This window comes from Lolium rigidum, chromosome 1 (assembly GCF_022539505.1).
Source record: "Lolium rigidum isolate FL_2022 chromosome 1, APGP_CSIRO_Lrig_0.1, whole genome shotgun sequence".
Lineage (NCBI taxonomy): Eukaryota > Viridiplantae > Streptophyta > Magnoliopsida > Poales > Poaceae > Lolium > Lolium rigidum.
This window is the reverse complement of record NC_061508.1, coordinates 224,437,260-224,461,784: the sequence shown is the minus strand read 5'-3', so window position 1 is coordinate 224,461,784 and position 24,525 is coordinate 224,437,260. Positions and strand designations below refer to the sequence as shown.

General features: G+C 44.7%; 1 protein-coding gene and 1 long non-coding RNA gene across 2 annotated transcripts; both read left to right on the top strand.

Moving 5' to 3' along the window:
• Positions 1 to 11,320: 11,320 nt before the first annotated feature.
• LOC124683232 lies at positions 11,321 to 12,470 on the top strand. The gene is made up of 2 exons (XM_047217793.1): positions 11,321 to 11,836; positions 11,947 to 12,470. The coding sequence occupies exons 1-2, from the start codon at positions 11,390 to 11,392 to the stop codon at positions 11,977 to 11,979; spliced, it is 480 nt and encodes a 159-aa protein (XP_047073749.1). The 5' UTR covers positions 11,321 to 11,389; the 3' UTR covers positions 11,980 to 12,470.
• A 2,426-nt stretch (positions 12,471 to 14,896) lies between these two features.
• On the top strand, positions 14,897 to 15,371 carry LOC124683231. The gene is made up of 3 exons (XR_006996606.1): positions 14,897 to 14,980; positions 15,090 to 15,206; positions 15,316 to 15,371. It is a non-coding gene; the product is annotated as an uncharacterized LOC124683231 (long non-coding RNA).
• The last annotated feature ends 9,154 nt before the right edge of the window (positions 15,372 to 24,525 follow it).

Below are 24,525 nucleotides of genomic sequence, written 5' to 3'. Positions count from 1 at the left end.
GCTTGTCAACACCTTCTGCTCCTCGTTGGGATCGACATTCTTACTTATCGAAAATACTACGATACACCCCCCATACTTGTGGGTCATCACGGCGCAACACCAGGGATTCCGGCGCCAACGTGGAACCTGCACAACACAACCAAAGTACTTTGCCCCAACGAAACTTGATGAGGTTGTCAATCTCACCGGCTTGCTGTAACAAAGGATTAACCGTATTGTGTGGAAGATGATTGTTTGCAGAAAACGAGTAAAACAAGTATTGCGATGAGATTGTATTTCAGATGTAAAGAATAGGACCGGGGTCCACAGTTCACTAGAGGTGTCTCTCCCATAAGATAAAAGCATGTTGGGTGAACAAATTACGATCGGGCAATTGACAAATAGAGAGGGCATAACAATGCACATACATGTCATGATAAATATAGTGAGATTTAATTGGGCATTACGACAAAGTACATAGACCGCTATCCAACATGCATCTATGCCTAAAAAGTCCACCTTCGAGGTTATCATCCGAACCCCTTCCGGTATTAAGTTGCAAAACAACAGACAATTGCATTAAGTATGGTGCGTAATGTAATCAATAACTACATCCTTAGACATAGCATCAATGTTTTATCCCTAGTGGCAACAAGCACATCCACAACCTTAGAACTTTCTCATCACTCGTCCCGCATTCAATGGAGGCATGAACCCACTATCGAGCATAAATACTCCCTCTTGGAGTTAAGAGCAAAAACTTGGCCGAGCCTCTACTAATAACGGAGAGCATGCAAGATCATAAACAACACATAGGTAATAACTTGATAATTAACATAACATAGTATTCTCTATCCATCGGATCCCGACAAACACAACATATAGTATTACGGATAGATGATCTTGATCATGTTAGGCAGCTCACAAGATCCAACAATGAAGCACAATGAGGAGAAGACAACCATCTAGCTACTGCTATGGACCCATAGTCCAGGGGTGAACTACTCACTCATCACTCCGGAGGCGACCATGGTGGTGAAGAGTCCTCCGGGAGATGAATCCCCTCTCCGGCGAGGTGCCGGAGGAGATCTCCGAATCCCCGAGATGGGATTGGCGGCGGCGGCGTCTCGGTAAGGTTTTCCGTATCGTGGCTCTCGGTATCGGGGGTTTCGCGACGGAGGCTATTTGTAGGCGGAAGGGCAGGTAAAGAGGCGGCACGAGGGGCCCACACCATAGGTCGGCGCGGCCAGGGCCTGGGCCGCGCCGCCCTGGTGTGTCGCCACTTCGTGGCCCCACTTCGATTCTCCTTCGGTCTTCTGGAAGCTTCGTGGAAAAATAGGACCCTGGGCGTTGATTTCGTCCAATTTCGAGAATATTTCGTTACTAGGATTTCTGAAACCAAAAACAGCAGAAAACAGCAATTGGCTCTTCGGCATCTTGTTAATAGGTTAGTTCCAGAAAATGCACGAATATGACATAAAGTGTGCATAAAACATGTAGATATCATCAATAATGTGGCATGGAACATAAGAAATTATCGATACGTCGGAGACGTATCAGTGTTTAATGCACTAGCTACGATATCAGACCAGAAAGTCTAATACCAATACACGTTTTTGATAAAAATTTCTTCAAGAGGTTGCTTTTATTCAGAAGAACTATGTCCGCCAGCCTTCACCGGTTTACTAGAACTTCATGGAGTTCCTTTACGGCAGCGTTCACAATTCCAAATCCGAAACTGGGAGTGACATGTGACTCTTCATTACACTCTGCAGAGGTGTGTTGCTTTACCCATAAGAGATCTTAACCTTGGTGCCAACCGGGCATCTTTCCCGTCCACACTTCCTTTGGTGTGAGGCCCGGTATAAGGTCTAGCCAATCATGTTCCTCTGCTACCTCGAACACCCACCCTTTGTTGCAATTCCGACCTTGGGTTCTCGCCGGCCAGCATATCCATAGGATACCATCCGACCTCAACTATTACCAGGTCGCAACCATGGTCCTTCACCGGTCGTTGCAACCCCCCATAGACCGCATTACCGTGGGGAATTAGAATGGGATCCCCACCCTCTGGTTGTTCTCACAAGATACAACTGCTATGGTAAGCGCATCCGTTGATGAACGAGAGGTGTAAACACTTTTGACTACTCCGTCCCACTCCAGATCTTATGGTTAACACAGGTATTATGGCACAAGAATCAATGGACGACATTTGTTGTTTAATCCTAGATGGATATAAGCCCTTGCAATGGAACCTTCACCATATCAATACATACCATGGTTCCATTGCCAACCACATAGTCATATTCATAGTTATGAAAGTACTACTTTTGATTTTCATGCAGGAGTGATAAGTATAGTACTTTGCAAGTAAATTTGGTAAAAATACTCAAATAACATGAGCAAGCGATGAACTTGCCTGGCAACTGCGATTCAATGCAGTTGGATGCTTTGGATTGACCCTGATCCTCTGTTGCTGAAAAATAGCATCATTGTCCGATAAGGGCAATGGTTAAAGAAGCAATTATGCATGATTCAGTTTTTAGGGTTGGTTCCCCCTTCCCGATACTTTATTATTCTATGTAAGAGGTAATTACTAAGAAAAATTTAAGGATACTCTGTTTAGGGTAAAATACTAGCTTGAAATGTTGTCAAGGTGTTTTTAAAATCCAAAAGTATTTGTGGACTTATTTTTATCATTAAAAATACAAGGTTTGATTTTTAATGATTAATTCCTTGTATTTAAATATGACTTATTCTTAATTGTCTCAACAATTCCTATTCATATTTTATTATGATAAATAATTTTATGATGAGTGATTTTCATATTTTTATATTTTTTTTAGAGATATAGTTATTTTATAAAATTTAGTGCAAGATTCACATAATTTGTCATTTATGAAATGTCTGAAATGCCCCTCGAGCCCACCTGTCAGGCTACCGAGCTGGTTAGGTTGGACCAGCTCACTAGGCTTGCTCCAACCGACCCAGTCATTCGTGTCGCTCCTCTCCTCTCCTAACCCTAACTCTCCACGACTCTCTGGCGACTCGCGTCGCCATCGCCGAATTTCTCCGGCCATCCCCGGCGATGAGATCAAGTGTGCTCGCTTCGCCTTTCGACAGCGCACCAGATCATCTGCGTCAATCTGGATTTGGTGGCCCTCCTCGTTCGCCCCCAACCTCTCTGCGTCTCGGTCGTACGGATCCGTGGTGATCCGTCGCTTGTCGGCGTTCCTAGCGCTCTGGGGTGTTGCGGCCCTGTCGTGGCCTGGCTAGGCTTGGCCTAGCGCCGCTGTTCGCCCGGCGTGTGTCGCCGTGGCCGCCATGGACGTGACTGCTGCCTCCTCGCCCAGGTGTGTGCTCCGTTCTCTCACTCTCTGATCTGTTCTTCCTCCTCTTCCATGTCTAGCTCTAGTTACTGGCTGCTCCTCCTCTTGGAGGTGCTGCCATGCCGTGCTGCTAGGCTGTGCTGGCTACTGCTGCTAAGCTTACTGCTGTTGTTGTGCGTGTGCTAGCTGCTATGCTCTGCTTGCCATGGTCTAGTTCTATTGCTGTGTTTGTACTGGTGCTCTCCTCTCTCTAGCTTATGCTTGTGTTCTCATCCTCGGTGCTGATGTGACTCATGAGTACTTGCTCATGAGCATTCTATGATGCTCATGGACTGCTAGATTGTTCTTGATACTGCTACTGGTGCGAGTCTATCATGTATGATCATTTCTTGGCCCCTGGCTTGATTACAGTATGTAATCCTTGCTTTCTAGCAAGAACCAGTGCCCCTGTGACAAGTTCATTGAGTTGTAAATCATGGAAATGCTCTATTGAGCATAGCTGTTGACTAGATAGCTCCATCCCTTGATGGTGTGCTTCTGAATACAATTGTATATGATTTATTTGATTATCCGTGATGCAATTGTTCAGGTCCTGTGGCTATTTAATTCATATGGTTAATGTGTTGGTGCTAGGCTTGGCTCTAGCCTGCTCTGTCAAGCCCTGATGATCATATGATCATCAGTTGCTTGGTAATTGGTTGTTGTTCCATGCTTGTGTCTCTCTGATGCTCTTCCTTGGCCTGTGTGGCACTCAAGCCTGTACTGGTGCATGCTCTTGCCTGCTCCAGCACCTGCTGATCTTTGTTGTGATCCTCTGGACCATTTGCAAGTGTCTGGTGCATGGTTTACTTATGTATTTCATTTATCTGTGTAGCCTTGCTTGATTAAATGGATAAATGGGGTGAACTGCTTGGCAGTGATGATCCTATTATTTGATAAATTGGAGCTCGAGGGATGCCAACCCTTTGGTTGGGGACCCTAGCTCACTCTGAACCCTATTGGGTAATGATGCAGGGACTTGGTGAGTTGGTATGTGGGTTTGAGGTGGCCCTGATAGCATCCTGATGCTGTCCAAGGGTAACTCCCCCCTCTGTGGCTTTGCTGCAGCGCTAAAATGCTTTCTGGTTGATCCATGATTGGATTTCCAGTAGCCATTGTTGTTGAAAACATAAATAGACACTATATTGTTTATCTGTCTGATGGTGTAACTGGTTATAGGTGCTATGTGACTTTGGCTGGCTAGATAGGATCAAATCCTTGCTGGATTTCCTGACATAACCAGTGTTCCCTTGGATGATTTCCTATTGGCTTCTCCCATATTTGCTTGCACCAAATGGCTAGTAGCCAAGTGATGATACAAATAGGGTATTCTACCCCTTTTGGCTTCTGTGATATATGCATATACTTATTTATGAGCAAAACAATGGCTTGCTCATGTTCATCTGTGTATACCTCACTCCAGCTCCTAGATTGGGTGCTGATGTAGAGGTTTGCTTCTGGTTGATGTGTGAGGCTTGCCCTGCTCCTCCTGCTGGGCTTGGCTTGATTATTTTCTGGTGGTTTTTGGAAAGGTTGAACAATTATGGTTGTTCTTCCTGTTCTTGATGTTCTTGCTGTTCTTACTCTTGGAGATCTTGTCGATTGATTGCTAGGGTTTGGCTGGGAAAAGTTTATATACTGCCTCTCCTTGCTCCTCTAGTCGATAGCACTTCACTTCCTGGGTACTTCACCCCTGGCTGTGTGTGTGTGGAGAACATGCAATGAGCCTTGTAAGCTGCCTGTGTGTATTCAGATTGGAACTTGGGCCCTGTGGCCTTGTTCCCTCGGCAGATTGGTATTATCCACCTATTTCATTTATCTTAACTAACTTGCCAAGTGGCAAAGCCACTTGGCCTAATCTTTCTATTTGTTTTTTCCGTTTTTGCTTGCAGGGGTGTTTTGGATGATCCAAGTGAAGATCAAACAAGTGGTGTACAAGCAAATCATGAAGATTTACTTGCCTAGACTAGAAATTTACTTTAACTTGTAATTTTCCCTTTTCTATTTTCCATTTATTCAATTTCTGTAATATGTTGTAATAATTATAATTCATAAGAATATTGTAATTGACTTTGTATCTTGTGTGTTAATCAATAAAGCTCAAGGTTTCTCTATTCAGCTTTGCTTATGTGTTATATTCTTTTATGTTCTTAATTATTCAATTAGTTAATTGTTTGTTGATTTATCCCTAATTGAATTGTAATGTTTGAATTTTTAAATTCAAACACATAAGATTGTAATGCAACTTAAATTGAGATGATCTAAGTTCCCCTCTCTTCTCGAAAACCCTAATTGAGTTAATCGAGGTCAAAGTTTATTGCACTCTCTAAACCCTAACCCTGTAAGGTGTCGAGAGAGAAACTTGTCCCCCTTCGATGCAGTTTTTCTTTAAAAGCGCGAAATTTCCCCAGAATTTACGATGCAATGCACATCCCTTTCTAAATTCTACCCTGCGATTGTCTCTAATCCTGGGATATTACATACAATGAGGCGAGTCTAGTGGTGGTTGCGCCGCCCTCTATTGGTCACCGGAGCATGATCGGTGGTGAGGAACAACGGTGGCGGATGGTGGTCGATGGTGACAGGGTTCTACGACACGATCTAGAGCTCAATAGGATGCTCACGACATGCGCAATCTCACCTTGATGCTTCCCAGCTGGCCGATGGAGTCGATTGAGGGAGGAGGCGACGAGGCGGTCGCCATTTCCCTCGCATTATTGCGAAAGGGAACGGTTAAATTCTCCCTCCTCTGAGCTCCCCTTGACGCGTGACTGCACCAGGTGAACGAAGACAATGAGGCGCTCCTCCTGAGCCATCGGCTAGCTCTGGGGTGGTCTGAATCGATGGGGCGAGATGGTGGCTGGCAGCTAGGGTTTCGTCATGGTTGCGAGGAAGAAGAAAAATGAGGCGCTAGGGTTTCCTCCTCCGTATTTATACGGCCACCGGGGTCGTCGAACGTTTGGTCAGCAACAGCGGCCGGGACGTCTCCCTCTTCATCGTGTTGGCGCTCTCCCGTGCGTGCGTCGATGGCGAAGACGAAGACGATGACTCCCGTCTCGAGTATATCTGGAGCCAACCGGTATACGGGCTGGGCTGGGCTACTGCGTGGTAATGGTGTTGGGCTGGTGCTAGGTTGCTGTGGTGGGCTGCTGCGGCTGGTAATCCCCTTCTCTCTTCTTTTCTTTTTTTCCATTTCTTTTCTATTTTATTAATCCCATTTTATGTTTGGTTGATTTAAATTCCAATTTGAACTATGTTCAGGCTATTTAAATTCCATTAGTACTATTAAAAGAATCACTATGTCACTTAGTTATTTTAAAACAAATATTCAACATGTGGTTAAATTTGTATTCTAGTGGGTGTTATTTAAAACTTTAATTCAAGCATGAATTTATGTGTTCTTTGAAATTCCTTTTTCTTATTGGATACAAATCTATTTTGAATTATTAGATTTGATAATTTCAACTCAAAGTATTTTAGAGGTTATTATTAGGACTTGGTTTCTTATTTGAGAATTTGGTTACTTGCATATTATTTTATGTGAGAACCAATTTGTTAAGGTGTTGTAAGATCTATTATATCCCCCTTTCACTATTATTATCTTTGAAATATCTAGAGTAGATATTGTTCTCATCATGGTTTGGTCTTAGTTACAAGGATGAGTGGTTAATCACCACACATGGTTTTAATTATAGGATTTAGCACTAGGTTTTTCTTATGTTCAATAATTGAAGCATAAGATTTAATTAATGTGCAATTCTAGGGTTCTAATTATGTTTACCTAATGACACATGGTTTGAAACTCAAATATGGCCTAGGTTTTAATTGTGATCACCCAAGTGATGCACAAACTAAGATTGAGATATAGGTCTAGGTTATAGATATGAATTGACACCATATTGGATTATCTAGGTTTAGTCTCCCCCACTATTGAGAGGATATTTATCTCAAAATATTATTAAGGTTCTTATAAAGCTTGGCTAGACAAGGGTTTAGTACAATGTTATTCCTTTTCTACTCAAAAAATTAAGAATGGTCTAGGGCTGCTTATTAGTAGTCTCCCTATGATTTTATGTGGTGGATGATACCTACTTATCATATTAAGGTTTAACTTATCATTCTATTTATCCAAGTCTTGATCATACATTATACATGATCAAATTACTCATAATAGCTTCTTACTTTTAGTTCTTGGTTTTATGGTCATTACCAAGGGGCAATGATCATGGTATGGACTTCCCAAGGTAGCACTAGTGGAATAAGGTCTTTATCTCCAATACCATGTATTATCTTGATCAACTAGGGTATATTACTTATTTTATATTTTTTTTGGATGGACATGGATATGGTTCCCCAATAGTTTATATCCCTTGAAAATGCCTGAGATAATAACTTAAAGTTCTTCTCAAGGAATGATGATATAATCATCTGGGTATATGGATAGTTCTCTCAAAATCAAGTGTTGGCTCAACTAACTTGAGTATAACACCATAGCTTGAGCTCTCTTATATAGTAATGGATTATTCTAGGGTTTATGGTGTACTCACAAGATCTCATTGGGTATGAAAAGGTGAAGTCTCCACCTGGATAACTTAGTTGAATTAGTCTCTACTTTACTTCATCAATTCATGGATATGGTCTTGTTCAATTTAATACTGGATTATCCCACTCCAAGATGAGATAGATTATACCCTAATGCTTTAGTTCAAAAGTTACCCTTGATTCTTTAATATATATAGCTAAGGTTGGTATGAATGGTTTCTCTCATTTGGGGAATGACTTAAATAATATCTCAAGGTTATGCTCCAAAGATAATGATGTGATCATCAATATGTATGGTTAACATAAATGGTTTATCTCTCTAGGAAATGTCTTGAGTAACACCCTAGGGTTCTTCTTAAAGAGAATAAAGCGAGCATGTATATTCAAGGGTTTGGCTCAAGTGTTAACATTGCTTCTATAACAGATTTAGAACTCTCTCTTCTCTAGATTTTGATGTATGATAATTTGAACAGGGAAGGATAAATGGAAACTAAGGAACAATGCTAGTGTTGATCTCGTTGTCATGAATCCAAGAATGAAGTGGAATAAATACCATAAGGTTCATGCTAGGAACATAGATTAGTTTAAGACATGGAAAAGATAAGTCAAGAATAATTTCTCCATTATATTGTTACTTGATTTACAGTTGAATAGATATCCACATGTTATGGAAAGGAATATCATTTTATGATCTTTTATAAAATCAAGTGGTTGATCCTTGATTAATGTGTTATTGGGTTAGTTTTAGTTCCATTTGATCTAACCCCTTAGATTAAATCATCTCTACCCAAAACAAGGTTTTAGCAAGGTCACATTGAGGTTTATAGCGCTTGACTTGATGAGCTACGTCAATTCCATCAACTCAAGTGAAACTTCAGTTGTTGTGACATGTTTTATTTGAAAGCGCAAAAATTCGCCGGATTTTCTATACATAAATGCAATGCACACATATGTTTCCTCTATTTTTGTAATCCAAAATCCTGGGATGTTACACTCCATCCTCTTGTCGATCAGTGTCAAGCATTTTTGAGCGATTGATTAGTTGTCTATAAAGAGTATATAGTACGATTTGATAATGTTTTGATGAAATTGTATCGGCGTCTCCAAGTTAAACTTGTAAGGTGATTTATAGCTGGTATGGTAATTATTCTTTGAGAAAACATACATTTTTTACCTTTACATCATCATAGCATAAAACATGATTTGAGGTTGCCTCACCAAAACAACAACAACAACAACAACAACAACAATAATAATAATATGCATGCTAGATAAAAGATACTAGTGTTGTACTACCTCCATCCCAAGCCTTAAGGTTTTTTTAAATCAATCCAACTAAAGTTTAACGAAACTTTTAGAAAAATCTATTAACAAATATGATATTTTGTAGATACCATATGAAAATATATTTTATTATCTATCTAATGATATTACTTTTGTATTTTTTGATGTTAATGATTTTTGAAAAAATCTTACAAACTTAACATAGTTTGATTTTTTTAAAAAATATAAGCCTTAACCTTGGGATGGAGGTAGTATATAGTATAGAGCATATACAAAGAAATCGCTAAACTTTTTGGGTGTGTACACCCATGGCCCATACGGGATCCGTCCATGCGTGTGTGGGAGCAGCTTTCCCCTCTCGTTTCTTCTTCTCCTCCCGAGGGAGTTTGAGAGTCGATTTCCGTAGTCCGGCCCAATCTCGTTTCTCTCCCTATGGTGATGTCATCCGGGAATGGTTAGGGAAAATTCTAGGAGTTATATTGTACATAATAGTTCTCATATATTGTTAGATTTTGGAAATTTGCTCGCTTCTGACCTTTCATGTCGCTCCCCTGGCTGCGCCATGGGAGAAAATTTTGTGCCGCCACGAGCCTTCTCTCGTTAGTCTCCTAGCCTATGTCGTTGGCCTAGGCCACGGTGGCGGCGGGACTGTTCCCAAGAGGTAGTAGGGTGTCTTCTGCTGGCCCGAGCAACCGCGTGTGGTGCGTGGGTAGCCCTAGGGTTGTGGCTCTTGGGCGGCGGCCCTATTGGTCACTGGTGGAAGGAGGCTTCATGGTGCAACTAGCGGCCATCAAACGATGTTGGTGTTCTCGCACACATACTAGCCCGGACTAGCAGCGGGCGCCTAGTTTGAATCTACGCATCAAGTTCTCCATGGTAGGACAGATGGGATTCATCGATGCATCTTCACCAGATCCTAACGTGTAGCTCATTGTTGTCGGCCCTAGTTTGAATTTACAATACAAAGCAAGCTCCGAGGGAAACTTGGTAGCAGTTGCTTCAACATTTGTGTTGTCCACGTTGTAGCAACATGGTGGAGTTGTTCCTCCACAATATTGTGTTGCTTCACGCGGGGTCACCCCGCTGACATCCGCCATATCTGAAGACGGCGACTCCGCACCGCGTGCGCGACCCCCCACCTTGACTTCGATTCCTCCGGATCTAGAGCCCTCTCGAGGTGGTGGGGCGAGGGCTCTGTTCGGGAGAAATCCCTGGCCGGCGGCGATATCTATGACGCCGCTTTCCTCCTTGGGGGCTACATTGAGGCACATCCCTTTCCCTTCTTCCCTTACCCGAGTGAAAATCCCAAGTCCCTTGGATTGGGCGGTGGCGGCACTATGGCGTCGTTTTTCTAGTTGGAGACGCCGCCTTGGGTCTGTGGAAGAGGGTTAGTGTTGCGTGCGGTCTGGTCTGCCTGTGGCGTCTACGGAGGAGTTGCTGTGGCGTGTTCGGTCGTTGGTCTTCACGGTGGTGCAGTTGCTATCTTCTTGACGTGTCTTCTATGGTGACTTGGTCCAAAAGCTTGTGTCTTGCTGATTGGTTGGCATGGTGGCCGGCGAGGCCTTTCGTGGGTAGCTCGCGTGTAGAGGTGGTCGTGCTCAAGGCTTTCTTCCCCGTCGACCTGGCCTATGTTGTGCTTCCGTGCTCTCGGATGAGCTGCTCTACCTCTCGACGGTACGGCGTCCTACGAGCAGGGCGAGAAGGCATGAGCATTCTTCGGAGGTGGAAACGGAATACACATCGGCGGTGTCGCATTGGAAGGTGACAAAGACAAGATCTTTCTCCGGTGGTGTGCTTGTCTTCATGGTGTAGTCTACACCCTCGGTTCATGTCGGCAGTCGATGGCCTTGAAGCTCAAGTTGTACTCTTTGTTTATTGTTTTCTTGCTTGTGGCTTTGAAACATGTAAGTTGTTCGTTCAGCACCATGTACTTGCTGTTATGGCGTTATTAATTTAATTTAAGACTGCAGCCTAATATTTTAAAAAGATTTTAGAAAATCGAGAGAGAGTGTGTCTCTAAAGAAAGGAGGCCATATAGCTGGCCCAACCGCTAGAAAGAATGAAATTTTCGGACCCTTCCTTGTTATAAAGAAAAGCTGGGCCGACCTCTGTCATCTGCAGAAACAGATCCCTGCCTCCTCCACCACCTTCCCCCTTCACCTTCTTCCCCTGGCCCGAATCCATCCTCCCCCTTCCCGCCTCTCCCAACCGCCAAAATGGACGGCCGCCGCCCTTCTCCTCACGCCGACGACCCCACTTGCGGCGGCGGAGGGGCCAACTCCTCCATCACGCCCCAAGAACCAGAGGTCTACTCCCCACCTGCCTCTCCTCCCCGCGCGCACCACTCCGGTCAGCCGGGGAGGTCGATCTTCGTCAACGAGGACACGAGTGGCGGTCCGACCATTGGCGCCGCCTCGTCCTCCGCCTGGGGACCTGTAGAAGGCCAAGAATCCAAGATCACGGACAAGACCGCCGCCCCCTTCCTCTTAGGCCCGCGGCGTCTGAGCAGCCCAACAGGGGGCTCGGACTCCGACTCCGACGACGACGACTGCGATACCTGGGGCGGCTTCAGCGACCCCTCAACGTCGCTGAGCTCTCCAGACGCCTACGACTGCCGGACCTTCTTCGCTGACCCACCTTTCCAAGAGGAGGCGCATCACGAGGTACTGCAAGAAACCCCAATTTCCTGATTTGGGATTGTCCCTGTGACTATTCTGATGATTTCTTATGAAAGATCGAGTCTCTAAATGGTATGGTTTGGATCTTTGGTCAGGACTTGCGATTGGATGGAAAATTTCACTTTTAACAGCACACCCAAAAAAATTCTGTGGTCTCAGATATCGAATCTTGCAATGGTTACAAGTTCCCAGTAATACTGCTCAACTTAGTTCGTTCTTGATTTATATCATCTCTCTGAATAGTATCCCTCAGATATGAAATATTGAATCTTGCAATTTGGAATCTTACAAGTTATGATATTCGTGATGCTTCCCCCACATTTCTTGCTAAGTTCATTTGGGATGTCAATGGTGCTTGTTCATTTACAAGATCAGTCATATGTGCTTTACCTTTGAGGCCTGTAAATCTTAGTGCTGTTAAAGTCCTATACGATTGTCTCTTTTAGGGATATAAGGTAGACTTCTAAAACAAACTGAACTTCTGTATACTACTAAAGCATCCCTATGTATTGCTTGATAACTGAAATTTTCGCTTGGTTTGGGCAAATCTAGGGATACTATCTATGCATTCCTTCTACGTTGCCTGGGTCGAGATCTTAGACTGTAGCATTTGTACTAATGCTAAATGCTATATGGTCAGACGTCATTTCTTTTTTTATGTCTTCACAGTTCATATTTATCTTTTGGCCTTGTATGAATTTTATCGTTGTATATTAGCTGTGTTTGCCCATGTTCAGAATGTTCTAATTCAACGTCTCTTTGATACCAAAACGTAATGTGAGTTGAGACTAGGAATTATAAGCTGTGCTATTCTTTATGGTTTCCCTCATTGCTTGCTAAATTCATTTGGGATGTCAATGATGCTTGTTCATTTACAAGATCAGTCACATGTGCTTCACCTTTGAGTCCTGCAAAAAATCTTGGTGCTGTTAAAGTCGTGTATGATTGTCTCTTTCAGGGATATAAGGTGGAATTGGAAACAAATTGAAGTTTTTTTTATAGTGCTTCTACATCCCTATGTATATTGCTTAATAACAGAACTTTTCGATTGGTTTGAGCAAACCTAGGGATTCTATCTATGCATTCCTTCTATTTTGGAGTGTGCATAGCCTGGGATGAGATCTTAGACTGTAGCAATTGTACTAATGCTAAATGCTATTTGGTCATACGTCATTTCTTTTTATGGTCTTCACAGTTCACATTTATCTTTTGGCCTTGTATGAATTTCATAGTTGTGTATTATTTGTGTTTAAAAATAGCATTATGATAACGATCAGCAATGACATGAATAGTATGTATCTCTGAACGTTCCTTAGCTTGGTAGTTGAGATTTTCTTTTCCCACAAATTGTGCTAATTTAGATGGTAGACATTTGCTGTCCAACTTTTTTACAATAGCAGAGTACCCTAAAAACATAATATAATTCTTTCCACCAATTCCTTTATTGAATATTATGTTTTCGCTCAGTTATGCAACAGATCTTCTTGTTTGGTGCACTTTTATAAATCCAATGTTTATATTTGTAACCTTATGCTCATAGCTTAATTAGCAGAAAAGATTACTTTCTCAAGTTTCTGCCTTTTTACCGAATGCATGTTCATGTAAAGTTGTGTTGGATCTCCTACAATCATGACTACAAATATGAACAGTGACTACAGTCCTAACTCAAATTAAAATTATCCATCATGCAAACTTTTCACAACTCTTCTTTAAAATGACCCCCCCCCCCCCACCCAATGTGTTAAAAACTTTTTTTAATGACTTGCTGAAGTAAAACTACTACAGTACATATCTGAACTCAAAATTTGTCCAAAGGATGACAAAGATAAGAATTGTAAGTAACCGGTAGCTGGAGTAGAAAATTTAATGTACTAGCCATTTGTAATTAGTTGACTCTGTATGGAGAATATCATCTAGAGATAAAATTTTGCAACTAAAGTTTTCTTGATCTAGCCTGAACTGAAAAGGCCGTGAGAAAAATCAATAAATTGCTCATATAAGTACAGGGCTGTATGCATTTCATAAATTTTGTATCTAGACAATCTAAAATAGTTTCCAGCATACTACTAATTGCATTTTCATAAATCTGGAAGCCAAACTAGTTACGTTTTTCTTTTACGTACTGCTGCAGCTGGGTATGCAACTTCTGTTTAGCAACTAGTTAGCAGTAAGCCCATATCTATTATCTTTCGGTAAAATAGGGTGCATTATGGTACCAAATTTAACTGCCAGATATCCTTTTGTTCCAAGGAATGAAAATGTCAGATTGCAATACTATAACTTTATTTTCCTTTCATTAGTCATTGGCAACCTATTCCTGTTGATTTTCAGTGCAATGCTCCAAATCTGGTTATTAAAGACATGGAGCAATGGGTGTGGATAGCCAGGGTACATCAGTGATTGAAATTTCCTGCATTACAGTAGAGCATGTGTCACTGCTCCATGGAGTTTTTATTGATGTAGTAAGGATTCAGTAGGCATGCGGTGCATCCCATGGACATTTTTATTTGATTTATTGTTTATCCCAAGCAGGATATTTATTATCGCTTATGTTGTTTTGTGGAGCTTAAATGCGATCACACGTAAATGCATACCCCTTATCATCTATTGTCCCCTTTTCAGATTCTTGATCATTCTTTTTGGAGATACGAGGATGTGCCATGTGATGATGTGAGCAATTCTTTTTATAATGTATAGTCTAATAACTACCCTTATTGGTTCTTTGTTAACCTCTTCGTACCTTCAGTTTTCTATGGTTTCACAGACTTCCGAAAATGGCGGCCCCACAATTCATGAAAAGGTTAATTTTCTTATTGAGTTTGCTCATATGCTGGATGCTAAGAGATGGCAATTTGAGGAAACTGCATTGGTTTTTAATATACTAACTGAAATGTTCTTGGTGCAGGAGCCTTTATCATCTCTAGAGGCTGAGTTGGTATACAATACTATGAAAGATAAAGCTAATGTAAATACAACATGTTATCCATTAAATTTCTACTTGTTTTGTTTACTATGTGTTCTCACCTATTATGTGGGCTTTTGCAGATGCTTTTGGCTAATTACTCTGAATACCGGAAAGTATCAGGAGATGGGAGTTGCTTATACAGATCCTTCATATATTCATATCTGGTATGCTGATATCTTGTTGAATCATTATTCTTCCTGAATTTCTTCCAGTTGTCCACCTTAAAGTGTGTGGCGCCTAGTGATGATCTCATTTTGTCTATTGGGTCTATAGGAGCAGCTTGTGAAAGTATCTCCTGACGAGGAACTACGCTTAATTGGGACACTTGAACCGTTGTTGGAGAAGTTCCAAAGACTTCATTTGCCTGGTTCATATGCTGATGGTCATAACGTAAGGCCTCTTGCATAGTTTCATTAACCAATTCGTTTAATCCTACAGATCAGAACCACCAATTGCAATCAACTCATATACTCATAATAATATTTTGTAATCCGTCCAGGCTTTTGTGAACTTGATACTGGATTGTATGCACCACAAACAAATTCTATCAGTAAGGTGGGTTCACATTTGACATTTTTGCAACAATTGACGATGCTTCATACTTATGTTAGAAATGTTTTTCCAGTGACTATGAAGACTGGCTTTTCAAGAAGAGTCAGAACGAGAAGTTCTCCGAAAGTGAGAAAACAGAACCTCTTTCTTACTTTCTTAGTTATGTTGCTATCTTACTTTAGTTTTCTGACTCCAGCTATTTTTTTATTATGTAGTCATATCGTATCTTCGACTGGTGACAGCAATCCAGATATGCTCTGAGGTTGAGAAGTTTCGCCATGTCATACCTGAACTTGATCCATTATGCCCTGAAGAGGTGAGTGTTCTCTTTTTGTGTGATCTAAAATGTAGTTAAGTTTGGTATTTGTCTTGGTTGTCTGCTTGTTATGCCTTTTGCGTGATGCAACTGCATAGTAAGAGCAAACTGGGTACATGATGTTACTTATACCAGCAGGTGAATTATTTGTACAAAGTTGAAGGGATGAGTGCTTACATATTGTGAGCTTTGTATTTGTATTGCTGTGTGCTCGTTTTGCTTTTTGTCTGCTGCAACTGCATAGTAGGATCAATCTTTACATCATGTGACTTGTACCAGCAAGGGGGATCTGTTTGTATAAGTCCTCACTTTCGTCTGTTTTTAGATTGCAGTAGTGCAGAGAGGAAGTGATCCGAATGTGTGCAGAGGGAGACGAAGTACATCTGGTTGCGCTCGCCGACGTATTGCATGTGCCCCTCCAAATTGTTATCGTTGACATCTCACCGACCGAGGAGCCAAACACCCACATCATCTACGAGTCACCAGAGGCTTTGCCCTTAATTCCTTGTGTCACACTGTTGTATAGGCCAGGGCACTACGATATCATCTACAAGTAGTATTTGTAGTAAGTCGTAGATGCCATAGCATGAGATATACTATGATCAAGGCTGATCGGTTACATGTAAATTACTCTTGGTGTGTACATGTGTCGCACTGTTTCTATCCTTTCTGCATCTGTAGAAGGAATCTGTAAACTTTCTTTTTGAGCTAGGAAAACGCTGCTGAAATTCGCTGGAACGAGCAGCAAGTTTACAATTGCGTCATTTTTCTATGGTGGTGAAGATATGAGGTAAAGTACGATTATGTATTTTAATAAAAGAAACATATTACTAATAGCTCCTACCTCGGTTCGAAAACAAATCTATACATATTTTACTTTTACATATATCCATATCTATGAAAAGTTAAGGCACTTAATTTTAAATGAAGGAAGTACTATATCTTATCGGAGTATATATCTTACAAGTTACAAAAGGAATTCATTTTTGTCAAAAGTAAAACATGGAGACAGTTTCATCAAACCAATTTTTTACTAGAGTCTACTCCCATAAACAGCTGTCGTCCCACGAGGTGCTCTGCTTCGTCTTGAGCTTCTTCATATACACAGCCATAAACCTCCAGATGAGCTAATCGTGTCCACGGCACCAGCCGGAGAGCTCCTTGACGCCGCGCTCCGCCACGTCGAAGGCTTCCATGTGCCGGGATAGAGCGGCCAGGGCCCTGACGTACAGCACGTATGCGAACGGGTCCATGGGGAAGGCCGCGAGGAGCCCCTCGCCGACGGCGCACACGCGCTCCTCCCCGCCGTTGTGCACCTCGAACTTCAAGTAGTCCTCCCAGCCCTGCTTGCCGAAGCCGCCGCCGCCCTGCGGGAGCCGATGCACCCACTGCTCGAGCACCCGTCGCTGCCCGTCGACGTCACCGAACATGCCCTCCGCCATGGACTAGCTCCAGTACACTGAATTCTCTATGGCGGGGTCGGGGAGCGCGGCGAGTGTTCGCTCGAAGACGGCGCGGGCGGCCTCGATGCCGCCGCCGCCTCTGTCCTTCAGCTCGAAGATCACGAACCGGCCCCACAGCTTCTCATTCCCGGGGTCGGCGGCAACGCCGGACTCAAATTCTGCTCGCTTGGCGGCGGCAGCTACTGCCTCCTCTGCCGACAGCGTACCTGTGATTCTGAAAGATTGATCTGCCATCGCCGTATCTTGATTCTTGGTTATTACCTTATGACCGGTCGTCGAGCTTTGAGTTGTGCGATGCGTTGTACGCCGTCGCGTGGGTATTTATATTGATGAGATGGTGTATCTGGTAGGCGGCTACGTCGTCGAATTCCTATTCTAGTCGGACTCTGACTCCTGGGAAAGATTTGCAGTCCTATTCCGGAAACTGTAGGAGTACTTTTTTATGCGGGAAGGAGTCCTATTGCGTTTCCTTATGATAATTAATTTAGTTTGGGAAACTTAACACTGAGGCTAAGCTACGCGTAGTCTTTTATTTTCAAACACTCATAATTTGTAGTACTTTAAAGTTTTTTAAATTAAAACAAAATTCGAGAGATAGCCAATGATGTGTACTACATACATGCAAAATCTTAACATGAACCGTTTTGTATTCTAGACTACACAAAAAATGATAAAGTGTGACAAGTTTTATAGCAAACAGTGCACATTTCAACACTATATTATTTGTCAGATTTGATTTTTTGTGTAGCCTAAATAAAATATAAATCAATTTGTATTGACATTTTACATGTTTGTTGGCTATTCCTACGATTTTTTCCAAACTTTTTTGATTTTTTTAAAATATGATTTTTAAATGTTTGAAAATAAATGGCTACATGGAGCTCGACCTCCGTTTAGACACTCTCGTGATAGCTTTCTATTTCGATGCCCAATTTCTAGAACTTCGTCGCATAAATTGTATTTCCTCTCTCCCCACGACTGGCAAAAGGGACACTACGGGAAAAAATGCAGTTGCCGTGCATTGCATCTTTGCCGTGTGTTTCCGCACGGCAAAGATTTCTTTGCCGTGCGCACGTAGAAAAACGCACGGCAAAGTTTTTGGCCACGGCAAACACAGACACGAGCGCACGGCAAAGATTTGATTCGCGGCAACGACGGAAGAGAGCGCACGGCAAAGAAAGTTGCACGACAAAGGACCAACATAGCGCACGGCAAAGATAGGCTACACGGCAAAGACGCTGGCACACGGCAAAGCACAAAAGGCATCGCCGTGCACGCCTTTGCCTAGTGTTTTTAACAAACGCACGGCAAAGCAAGTATTTGCCTAGTGTTTTTAACAAACACACGGCAAAGCAAGCCTTTGCCTAGTGTAAGCGCACGGCAAAGATGTAAAAACTGGATTTCTTCTCACACTACAGGAAAAACAGGCGTTGCCGTGCAGCACATCATTGCCGTGAGGTGCTGCACGGCAAAGAAATCTTTGCCGTGCGCCGCGAGTTGTACCCACGGCAAAGAAAAAACGCACGGCAAAGTCTTAGCGCGGCGCACGGCAAAGATTCGGTTCACGGCAAAGTCAGCAGCGCCGCACGACAAAGTATCATCGCACGGCAAAGTCCCTCGAAAGCCCACGGCAAAGAAGCAAGCACGGCAAAGAGCATAAGAGCCTCACGGCAAAGAAAACCTGGTCGGCAAAGGGGCTGGGACGTTGCCGTGGGCCTCCCTTGCCGTGAGGCCAGGCAAAGTGCACGGCAAAGCCTCCTTTGCCGTGCGATTTCTTCTTTGCCGTGCGCCGTCATTCATTTTATTTGTTTTCTATTTTATTTCATCTAATACTTATATTTTTTTATTAGTTTTACTTTTTGATGACTATTTATTAGTGTTACTTAAGACAATGTGCAATACAAAATTAGTCTCCATGCTCATCCCCCACAAATATCAGGGTTCCGGTGCTCCGGCGGCCGTCCCCCTCCTTCCCCCCAAACGGCGGGACGGCGGGTCTACCCCCGTTGATTTCTCCGCGCGAGGGTGCACAATGTACTTTTTCATTCTCTTAGGTTTGTTAGGGTAGGTTTTAGGTCCAGTTGCAAGTTTTGGTTGCATTTCGGTGCTCCGGGGTCATTCCCCCCTAAAAACGGCTGTCTGTGGGCCCCGGATGGTCTACCCCCTAGATTTCTCCGCGCGAGGTTCCACCAATATACCTTTTCATAGGTTTAGGTTTGTTTAGTCCATGGACATATGGAAAACCATGTGTGGCACCCTTTGGCACAGTCTAGCCCCCGATATACCCGCGGCGGGACACTTCAGCGTACACGTCCAGGAATCTGTTAAGTGTTATCGCCCGAAGGTGAGGTATGTCAGACCGGGGATCCATGCCATGCACCATTTGGTGAATCACACCTTGCATCACACTTTGACACATATCATAGGTCCACATGCAAGGTTTGGTGGGGTTCCGGTGCTCCGGCGGTCGTTCTCCCCCTCCTCCCCCAAAACAGCGGAACGCGTGCTCCGGCGGGTCTACCCCCTAGATTTCTCCGCGCGAGGGTGCACCAATGTAACTTTTCATTCTTTTAGGTTTGTTTAGTCCATATACACATGGAGAACCAAAGATTGGCACCCTTTGGCACATATACCCGCAGCTAGAGCCATTATCACACGATCGACGGTGTGCTGATCTACTGGTTAGGGTTAGGTGTAGGGTTAGGGCTAGGGTTTAGGGGCTAGGGCTAGGGTTTAGGTTAAAGGGTAAGTATTTATGGTTAGGTATAGGTTTAGGGTTTAGGGTTAGGGTTAGGGTTTATGATGCATGGTTCTGCAGCTCGCGTCGTGGTTTAGGGATTTAGAGGGGTTTAGGGCTCGAAGCCTCCCGAGCTTAGGGTTTAGGGTTTAGGGGAGCTACTTTTGCACCATTACACCTTGCACCACACTTTGACACATATCATAGGTCCACATGCAAGGTTTGGTGGGGTTCCGGTGCTCCGGCGGTCGTTCTCCCCTCCTCCCCCCAAAACAGCGGAACGTGTGCCCCGACGGGTCTACCCCCTAGATTTCTCCGCGCGAGGGTGCACCAATGTAACTTTTCATTATTTTAGGTTTGTTTAGTACATATACACATGGAGAACCAAGATTGGGACCCTTTGGCACATATACCCGCAGCTAGAGCCATTATCACACGATCGACGGTGTGCCTGATCTACTGGTTAGGGTTAGGTGTAGGGTTAGGGCTAGGGTTTAGGGGCTAGGGCTAGGGTTTAGTTTAAAGGTAAGTATTTATGGTTAGGTATAGGTTTAGGGTTTAGGGTTAGGGTTAAGGTTTATGATGCATGGTTCTGCAGCTCCGGCGTCGTGGTTTAGGGATTTAGAGGGGTTTAGGGCTCGAAGCCTCCCCAGTTTAGGGTTTAGGGTTTAGGGGAGCTACTTTTGCACCATTACACCTTGCACCACACTTTGACACATATCATAGGTCCACATGCAAGGTTTGGTGGGGTTCCGGTGCTCCGGCGGTCGTTCTCCCCCTCCTCCCCCCAAAACAACGGAACGTGTGCCCCGGCGGGTCTACCCCCTAGATTTCTCCGCGCGAGGGTGCACCAATGTAACTTTTAATTCTTTTAGGTTTGTTTAGTACATATACACATGGAGAACCAAGATTGGGACCCTTTGGCACATATACCCGCAGCTAGAGCCATTATCACACGATCGACGGTGTGCCTGATCTACTGGTTAGGGTTAGGTGTAGGGTTAGGGCTAGGGTTTAGGGGCTAGGGCTAGGGTTTAGTTTAAAGGTAAGTATTCATGGTTAGGTATAGGTTTAGGGTTTAGGGTTAGGGTTTATGATGCATGGTTCTGCAGCTCCGGCGTCGTGGTTTAGGGATTTAGAGGGGTTTAGGGCTCAAGCCTCCCCAGTTTAGGGTTTAGGGTTTAGGGGAGCTACTTTTGCACCATTAGACCTTGCACCACACTTTGACACATATCATAGGTCCACATGCAAGGTTTGGTGGGGTTCCGGTGCTCCGGCGGTCGTTATCCCCCTCCCCCCCCCAAAACAGCGGAACGTGTGCCCCGGCGGGTCTACCCCCCTAGATTTCTCCGCGCGAGGGTGCACCAATGTAACTTTTCATTCTTTTAGGTTTGTTTAGGACATATACACATAGAGAACCAAGATTGGGACCCTTTGGCACATATATACCCGCAGCTAGAGCCATTATCACACGATCGACGGTGTGCCGGATCTACTGGTTAGGGTTAGGTGTAGGGTTAGGGCTAGGGTTTAGGGGCTAGGGCTAGGGTTTAGTTTAAAGGTAAGTATTTATGGTTAGGTGTAGGTTTAGGGTTTAGGGTTAGGGTTAGGGTTTATGATGCATGGTTCTGCAGCTCCGGCGTCGTGGTTTAGGGATTTAGAGGGGTTTAGGGCTCAAGCCTCCCCAGTTTAGGGTTTAGGGTTTAGGGGAGCTACTTTTGCACCATTAGACCTTGCACCACACTTTGACACATATCATAGGTCCACATGCAAGGTTTTGTGGGGTTCCGGTGCTCCGGCGGTCGTTATCCCCCTCCTCCCCCCAAAACAGCGGAACGCGTGCCCCGGCGGGTCTACCCCCCCTAGATTTCTCCGCGCGAGGGTGCACCAATGTAACTTTTCATAGGTTTAGGTTTGTTTAGTCCATATACACATGGAAAACCATGTGTGGAACCCTTTGGCACATATACCCGCAGCTAGAGCCATTATCACACGATCGACGGTGTGCCTGATCTACTGGTTAGGGTTAGGTGTAGGGTTAGGGCTAGGGTTTAGGGGCTAGGGCTAGGGTTTAGGTTAAAGGGTAAGTATTTATGGTTAGGTATAGGTTTAGGGTTTAGGGTTAGGGTTAGGGTTTATGATGCATGGTTCTGCAGCTCCGCGTCGTGGTTTAGGGATTTAGAGGGGTTTAGGGCTCGAAGCCTCCCCAGCTTAGGGTTTAGGGTTTAGGGGAGCTACTTTTGCACCATTACACCTTGCACCACACTTTGACACATATCATAGGTCCACATGCAAGGTTTGGTGGGGTTCCGGTGCTCCGGCGGTCGTTATCCCCCTCCTCCCCCAAAACAGCGGAACGCGTGCCCCGCGGGTCTACCCCCTAGATTTCTCCGCGCGAGGGTGCACCAATGTAACTTTTCATAGGTTTAGGTTTGTTTAGTCCATATACACATGGAAAACCATGTGTGGCACCCTTTGGAACATATACCCGCAGCTAGAGCCATTATCACACGATCGACGGTGTGCTCGATCTACTTGGTTAGGGTTAGGTGTAGGGTTAGGGCTAGGGTTTAGGGGCTAGGGCTAGGGTTTAGGTTAAAGGGTAAGTATTTATGGTTAGGTATAGGTTTAGGGTTTAGGGTTAGGGTTAGGGTTTATGATGCATGGTTCCGCAGCTCCGCGTCGTGGTTTAGGGATTTAGAGGGGTTTAGGGCTCGAAGCCTCCCAGCTTTAGGGTTTAGGGTTTAGGGGACCTACTTTTGCACCATTAGACCTTGCACCACACTTTGACACATATCATAGGTCCACATGCAAGGTTTGGTGGGGTTCCGGTGCTCCGGCGGTCGTTATCCCCCTCCTCCCCCAAAACAGCGGAACGCGTGCCCCGGCGGGTCTACCCCCTAGATTTCTCCGCGCGAGGGTGCACCAATGTAACTTTTCATAGGTTTAGGTTTGTTTAGTCCATGGACATATGGAAAACCATGTGTGGCACCCTTTGGCACAGTCTAGCCCCCGATATACCCGCGGCGGGACACTTCGGCCGTACACGTCCGGGAATCGTTAAGTGTTATCGCCCGAAGGTGAGGAATGTCGGACCGGGGATCCATGCCATGCACCATTTTGTGAATCACACCTTGCATCACACTTTGACACATAGAATAGGTCCACATGCAAGGTTTGGTGGGGTTCCGGTGCTCCGGCGGTCGTTATCCCCCTCCTCCCCCAAAACAGCGGAACGTGTGCCCCAGCGGGTCTACCCCCCTAGATTTCTCCGCGCGAGGGTGCACCAATGTAACTTTTCATTCTTTTAGGTTAGGGTTAGGGTGAGGGCTAGGGTTTAGGGGTAGGGCTAGTGTTTAGGGTTCAGGGTTAGGGTTCCGGTGCTCCGGCGGTGTGTGTGACCCCGACGGTTAGTGTTAGGATTTATGTGCTCGAATTTGCACCCCTATAGATTTAAGAAAACATGATAAGAACATTATGAAATATTACTCATGTTGGAAAAACAAGTTTAATTTAATTTGAAATAAAACTAAATTTTCATATATGAAAATTTAAATGGTAAAAACAACGTTGCCGTGCGCTAGCGCACGGCAAAGGCCAAAGACGCACGGCAAAGGCCGTTGCCGCACGGCAAAGGCCGTTGCCGCACGGCAAAGCCGTCCTCGCACGGCAAAGGCGCGTGGATAAGGTGCGGGTTGGCCCGACCAAGTTTTATTTCGCTGTCCAGATCGAGTCCCGCCCGCTGCCGTCGCCGAGCTCCCTCACTCCTCCCCCGCCGCCGCCTCCCGCACACGCCGCCGACACCATTGACGCCGCCGCCTCCCGCAGACGCCGCCGCCCGCAGACGCCGCCGCCTCCCGCAGACGCCGCCGCCTCCCGCAGACGCCGCCCACCCTCCGCCGCGCCCTACCCCGACGCCGCCGCGCCCTACCCCGCCGCCGCCTCCCTCCTCTCTCGCCGCTGCGTCGCGGTCGGACGCGGTGCACCCGGCGGCTCCTCCCTCCGCCACCCGTCCCCGGTCCGGCCCCCTCCCCCTCCTCCCCCTCCGCTGCTCAGTGCACGGATGCCCTGCACGAGATTTGACATGTTCAAACAAACTTGTAGTATCCTTTTATGGACATAGGTAGTAATACAAATGCACAACTATATAAGCAGAGCATTGTATGTTCCGTATGTGTAGATCAAGAATGTATGTTGTAGCATGGACATAGATATGTAATACAACCAAAAAACCCGCCCCGTTCCCTGAACCTTTGAGAGTCCACTAGCTTACTCATCCCGGCGCTCCCCTATCTAATCAGAAACTCACATTAGCAGGAGCACCACCAGTGGTGACGACAACCGACTTCGAATAAGGTTCTCCAAAACGACGCCTCCATGAAGCACACATTGTATGGTGCAGTATAGCTGTAGCTACTTTTTCTTATAACAGGATTAGCTAGTACTTATCATGGTATAATATGAGTACCGAACACTCCTGATTTATTTTTGTTTTGTTTTGCGGCGTATGGCACTCTCTTGAGTTCGACCAGACAAACCTCTCCAATTAGGACCGCGCAATTAAACCGCATGTCGACGCACCTTCTGTTGCCCAAACACGGGTGTTCGTGCGGACTCTGTTGCTGGGACTTGACGTGGCCG